Source organism: Cyprinodon variegatus, unplaced genomic scaffold (assembly GCF_000732505.1).
Source record: "Cyprinodon variegatus isolate N-32 unplaced genomic scaffold, C_variegatus-1.0 Scaffold1483, whole genome shotgun sequence".
Lineage (NCBI taxonomy): Eukaryota > Metazoa > Chordata > Actinopteri > Cyprinodontiformes > Cyprinodontidae > Cyprinodon > Cyprinodon variegatus.
In genome coordinates, this window is record NW_015151936.1 from 17107 (window position 1) to 23624 (window position 6518).

Sequence of the window (6518 nt, forward strand, 5' to 3'; positions counted from 1 at the left end):
AACTATAACTAATTACTTTTTCAAAGTAACGTGCCCAACACTGGAAATGGTCCACAGTTGTGATTATGACTGACCCTAGGAGATCGACAGACCTGTAACAAAATACATGAGAGACGGGATAGGACGGGATAGATAGGACCATGGGCTGAGAGGCCCATGGTCCTATCTATCCATGGACTGGACCATGGCCGAGAGGGCATGAGTAGAGGGCAAAGCAGACCGGATGGGGGTTGCTGGTAATCCTTGGTCAGGTTGTATTGAAGCCAGGCTGTTACAAACTCCATGACATCTGTAGGTAGGCCACCAAAACTGGGATGATTCTAACAGACTTAGTAATACCAGGATGGCGGTAAAGACTGGAGCATTGGCAAAAGTTCAGGACTTCAGTAATAATGAAGTCAGGGATATATAGCCTGTCCTTAGGGCAGGCCTCCAGAATCCATGCTCCCCCCAGAGACCTCCTGACCTCCCTCACCAGGTCGAGCCTCTTGATATCACACCTAATGATGTCAGGTAGAATATACTCCTGTGTCTCCTTGGAACCCTTTCTTCCTGGTCTCGAACATCCTGGACAGGGTGTCCAGTTTTCCAATCTTGGACCCAGGCCTGTAAGGTAGGGAGAAGTTAAATCACCCAATAAACAGGACCCACTTGGCCTGCTTGGGGTTGAGCCTCCTTACTGTCCTGAGGTACAGATTCCTGTAGTCTGTCCACAACCAGTGTCTCCACTCCTCCAAGGCCAGCTTGACCACCAGGTGTTCCCGGTTACCCACATCGTAATTGCGCTTAGAGCTTCCGGGAAAAAAGGCACAGTGGTGAATACGACCATCACTGGCCCTCTGTTTGAGGATGTTACCGACTCCAGAACCAGAAGCATCCGCTACCAGAGCTGACGTAAACAGGGATTCCATTACAGTTGATAGGGTTAGGCCTCTTTTAGTGCCTAGTCTTGTTTTTCGCCTAGACAATGCTATGGGCTCCCTTTCATTCCTTAGGTAAAAAGCATTCAAAGTTCATCTGCTTAACTGTGTCTCTCCTAGATCTAGCCTCCTGGAGCTAGTTAGTGTTACCTTCTAAAAGTATATATGGCTTAGTACGTCTATATTCCTTTTTGTTGTCTGCTCCCCCATTTGGTCTTAGAGGAAGGCTGCTTACTCTGAGCCTGCTGAACGTTTCTTCTTTTCATAGGGGAGTTTTTCCTTTCCACCGGTGCTAAATATGCCTTTGTATAAGGGGTTTTGCAAAGTCAAGAACCTAATGCAAGAAACTGTCATCTGAAGTTATATGCTTATCTAGGGGGAGTAAATCCTTTAAAGTCAGTGATCTTTATATTCTGGTGGGTTTCGATGTGGTAGACATTTCAACCAATTTGTCTGTCAACCGATCTGATTACATAACTGAAAAGTTTCTTAGGATGTATTGTGAACTAGTGCCGTATGTGTTTAATACTTTAATAATAGGATGCTATTTTTGTAATAAATGTCTCTGTTTCATGCAGTTGTACACGTGTAAGGCATAATCTGCTGTTAACAGAAATATTAATAAGAAAACAACAACTTACATTTAGAAAATTTTTATTTGGTTATTATCGCAATGCAATATGATTGGGACTAAACAGGCATGTAAATGTTACAGTGAATCTTACAAAATATTTTTAAGCAAAGTCAAAGCAGAACGTATCAAGGTAGAAGCAGACAGAAAAGATCAGGTAGCTGAAAGGGTAAAAAAAGAATAAAAGAGTAACACAGACCTCTGAATGGCATTAGGTTGGGCAAAAGCGACCAGCAGATGAATGAGGCAGGACATCACACAGATAAGGTGCAAAAAGAAAGAGCACAAGTCTCAGATAATGAAAGGGAAATAGTCTGTCTAAGGTATAATGAAGTATTTGAAATATAAGTTAAGAACATATTGCCAGTTAATCATTTTAATACTAAAAACATAATAATGTCACTCTCCAACTTTAAATGAAAGGTGAGATCGATAAATTTTTTTTGTGAATGTGAATAAAGATGATGCAGCTATTGGTATTACTTGAATTTTATTTTGCCTATCTTGCTTCAGCCATACAACTGGATTAAAACAAACACAAAACAGCATGAGGCAGAGCAAGGAAACTTGCAAAATGTAGTAGGACAAAGTATGCATAGAATGTGTCCACTGCATGCAGCCTATGGACAACATAGGACAGAGGTCACGGATTAGAGGACCAGGGTCTGGATCCGGACCCAACCTGATTTAAAACGTTTATAAATTACAACATGTTGTCCGTTGACAGCCTCTAACCTTGTGCCGCTTGTCCTGTGAAAAGGAGTTTTTCCTCTCCACTGTCACTACAAGCATGCTTAGTGTGAGGGATTGCATTCGAGTCAATGAGTCAATGCATGTTGTTTTCCTTAGATAAAAAACTTTGAATCAATGTTACTGTATGACCTGGTGAATTGTAAAGTGCCTTGAGATGACATGTGTTTTGAATTGGCGCTATATAAATAAACTGGATTGAATTTAATTGACCATGGTAAAGCCCTCCGGATGTGTCCGGCACCAGGCTACATGTGATATAAACTAGCCAATGAGCTGTGTCAGTTAGGGTTGCTGCTGCTAGCAAGTTTTAGACACAGCAGGCAAACCTGTGGCAAGCCAGGCGATGGGAAAGAATGAGAAGAGAAAAAGAGAGCAGAGAAAGTGTGGACTGCTGGAAGAAGCATGGTGAACTACTGAATGAAAAGTGTGAATGGTGTGCTCAAACCTGACCCTGCACATTTTTTGTAAGTTTAGTTCAACCTACTGCTGTGAAGCAGGATTCTTCACCATGAACATAATAAAAAATAAATATTGATCCAGGCTCAAAAATTAACCTTGATATGTGCTTTAAATGGCTTTGTTTCCATTCAAACCCAGATTTAAAGCCTTGCAGGGCAGCCTAAAGCCCACTGCTCTCATTGAAGTTGTAGGGAAATCATATTTAAATGTCAAATCATTCTGGCTTAAACTTGTATATAAATGTACTCTTTATCAGACAATATTGTCGCAGAATTTATAAAATTTCTGTTTAAAAAAAAAGGTGTCTTATCTGTCTTAATCTGTGTTTTTGTTTCATTATCTTATGCAGGCCAGTTAGTTATATGTCTTTAACCCCGCTTTCCTCCTTTAAATAAAAAATGTATGACAAAGGAGACTCAGCAACGACCTCCGACACAAAACTCTCCTCCTCTTGCATGTTTCCGTTGTCCATAGCTTTCCTTGACAGTGTTGTTTCTAAGGCACAATGTAATTTCCCATTGGGAAACTACTAGCACTAAGTTGCTAACCGGTTAGCAAGATGCTTCCGAGACACCGGCCACAACCAAAGTTGCTTGCGAACCTTCCGCCTCAACAATCTCGCCGTCTTGATAAACGACTAATTATGTTCACTTTATTCACTCATGTAAAGTAGTGCACTACTCGGGAGAATTCGGAAATGGAACGGTTGGAACAGCCCTTTCCCTACGACTTTAAGCCATAAAAAAAAAAAAAAAAAAAAAAAAAAACTGTCAGTTCAAGTTTTTTATAAAAAAAGTGAGTCACGAAATTGTCTATATACCAAACTAAAAGATTGTTGTTTCTCTACTTCAAAAACAATTTAGAGTTTAAAATGAAAAAACTTTCTAGTTTTTATATTTTTTATTTAAAAATTCAAAGTATATCATGGATGCATAAATACCTGCATTTTATTTCAGTGTTGAATGCTGTTTAAAGTAACAGATTATAATTAAAATGTCTCTGGACCCATACTGGTTGTTGATTTTCTGCATTCCGACCCCACTGATTTTTAATTGGTTATCCCTGACATAGAGCATATATACATATTACAATATTGTACATTTATTGCATTTATTAAAATGACACACATACATTTACGATTCAGACAATGTTAATGTAATAGTGAAATTTTATAATGTTTTATCTCTGATTGAGGATTCAAAATTTGAAAGTTGATTTATGTATATTATAAAGGCATTATAAAGGTGAGCTACATTAAAATAAAACATTGAATTGATAAGCATTAAACTGATTATACTACAGAATATAAAAAGCAGTTTTTAAACAAATATGTTAGCAAATGCATCTCTAGTTTTGCCTTTCAAGTTCCATTTAGTTCTGGTCATATTAATATAACTCAAGATGTAGTTTCTCCTCTTCCTTTTTCTATTTGTAGAAAAAATCTGTAAACAATTTTCATTTGGACTGACTAAAGAATTTTTTTAGATGTACCAAAATTGCTTTCATTTTTAATCCATATATAAGCGGATTACAGAGTGGATGATATGTAATTATTTGAAGACTCATTAAAAGTTTTGCAGTCCTCGGTATATCTGATTCCAACTTGACTATAAAAACATCATATGTAAACAGAATGGAGTAGTTAAATAAAACCAGCAGGTGAGGCAAACAGGTCTGTGCAGCTCTTTTTCTGACTTCTCTGCAACTCTTATAGGCTATTATTACTATCTTTGTATATGTAAAGACTATGAAAAGCATTGGAAAAATACCAGTATTAAATAAAACAACTACACCATAAACGGAAAGTGCTACTGAACTCACACAATAAAGACCATGAGCTGCATTATTACAATAAATCCCATTTAAGGTGTTTGTACATAGTCTTCTATGGGAACTGAGTATAACGGAGACTGAAACATGATAGGCAGGTATAAGCCAAGCTGAAACAAGCAAAGCACTAACAGCTTTTCTTGTCATTATGGATGGATATTGCAGAGGTTTACATATAGAGACATATCTGTCATAGGCCATTGCTGCCAGCAGTAAGAATTCTGAACAACTTAAAGAATAAAATGCAAAGATTTGAAAAAGACAAGCTTGATAGAATATGATCTGCCTTTTGGATAAAAAGTCTATGAAGAGCTTAGGGTAAATGTTAGTACTGTAAAAAATAGAATTGATTAACAAAGCAGCAATGAAAACATACATAGGCTCATGGAGGTTTTTGTGAACAATAATAAGGCAAACAATACAAGTGTTCCAAAAGATTATGAGAAGATATGCAGTAACCATGATGACAAAATAGAGGTATCTGTACTTCTGTAGTTCTGCATAGCCTCCAAGAATAATGTATGTCACATTAAACCTTGGTTCCATTCTCTATGTTATACACCGGCAATTGAAAGGAGTTTAACAAATAATAAACAAGCAGCTACTGAGAGTTAATGAGCATAAGGCTTGAAGCAGTGTGACTGTGATGCCAGCAGGAGAGTAACAGTTCTTATCAATGTTTTCCTCCTCCTCATCATCATTCCAGTTGCTTCTCCCTGGTTGTGCTGTAAACCACCCCAGGGCATGGCATAGGTCTTTGCAGGATAATAACATCAAAAACTGTTGTCTAAGAAACTGTTTTTTGTGGGCAATCAAGGTGGAGAACCTATAGGAGCTCCAGAAAAAGGGTACAGGGAAAACAAAAGAACAAACCAGCAACAACAACACATTCATGAAGTTAGTCAGCTTCTCAGAATTATGCAGCAGCTGTAGATAAGTTTATGGAGTCTTATGTATGAGTAACAGACTGTGCGTGTGTAATAGAATGAGAACCTGCTGCCCTGGTTTACAAATTGTACCCGGTTATGGTGCAGAGGGGCCACAAGCCGAAGCACCCCTCTCCAGTGCTCTGAAGAGAGCAGAGAGCGCCCCTAGACCCAGTCTCCCAGCAGCTACCTGAGCCCAAATCCCAGGGATACCACCATAGAGACAAACGGGCACCAACCAAGAAGGCAACCAGGGAAATCTTGCAGAAGACCCCCCCACTACCGTAGGGTGAAGGCCCGCAAGTAACCATGAGCGACAGCACACCTTCCCCCAGACACAGGCCGAGAGCCCAAGCTCCATGAGCCAGAGCACCATCGACCCCACCCGAGCAGGAGCCCCCCCTCAGCGCCTGGAGGGGCCAGTTATTCCAGAAAACTCAGACTTTAAGCTCTTTATTGTTCCAAGTGAGTTATTAATTTCTGTTTGCTGCTACTTCTTCATCAACTCCCATGCTGCTGCTCGGTTCCTTTCAAACGTTTTGCTAACCTTCACGTCTTATTAGTCTGCAGCCTGTCAACTTGGATTGCATCGATATTTTTGACTCATCTTTGCTTAGTCTTCCAGGGCCTGGCACAGTTTCACCCAAATCAAACTCAGTTACTGTTATAATACCATTCAGTAATAGTCATTTTTAAAAGAGAATTTTTAGGATTCTTGTCAGGAGCAGTGTCGAACATTAAAAAAACCATCAGAACTATTTGTTTCATTCAGGGAAGGAAGGAATCTCTTCCTTCCCTTAGGAAGTGACAACAGCTTAGTGACCACGTCTTTCTGAAAGTGGATGAAAACGAACATATGAGTCACTAATCTGGTCTTATAGTTCAGTCCAAAGCCCAGAGGGTGAGGTTTGTTCCAGTTGAGTATCTACGCGTCGTAGTAGTTGCCGTACAATGAGTCCCAAACCCTGATGTATCAGTGGTCGAAGTATAGGCAGGAGG

General features: G+C 39.5%; 1 protein-coding gene across 1 annotated transcript; it reads right to left on the reverse strand.

The window, feature by feature from the left end:
- Positions 1-4218: 4218 nt before the first annotated feature.
- On the reverse strand, positions 4219-5139 carry LOC107103592 (olfactory receptor 142-like). The gene has a single exon (XM_015403360.1). It carries the CDS (start codon positions 5137-5139, stop codon positions 4219-4221), a length of 921 nt encoding a protein of 306 aa, XP_015258846.1.
- Between the last annotated feature and the right edge of the window lie 1379 nt (positions 5140-6518).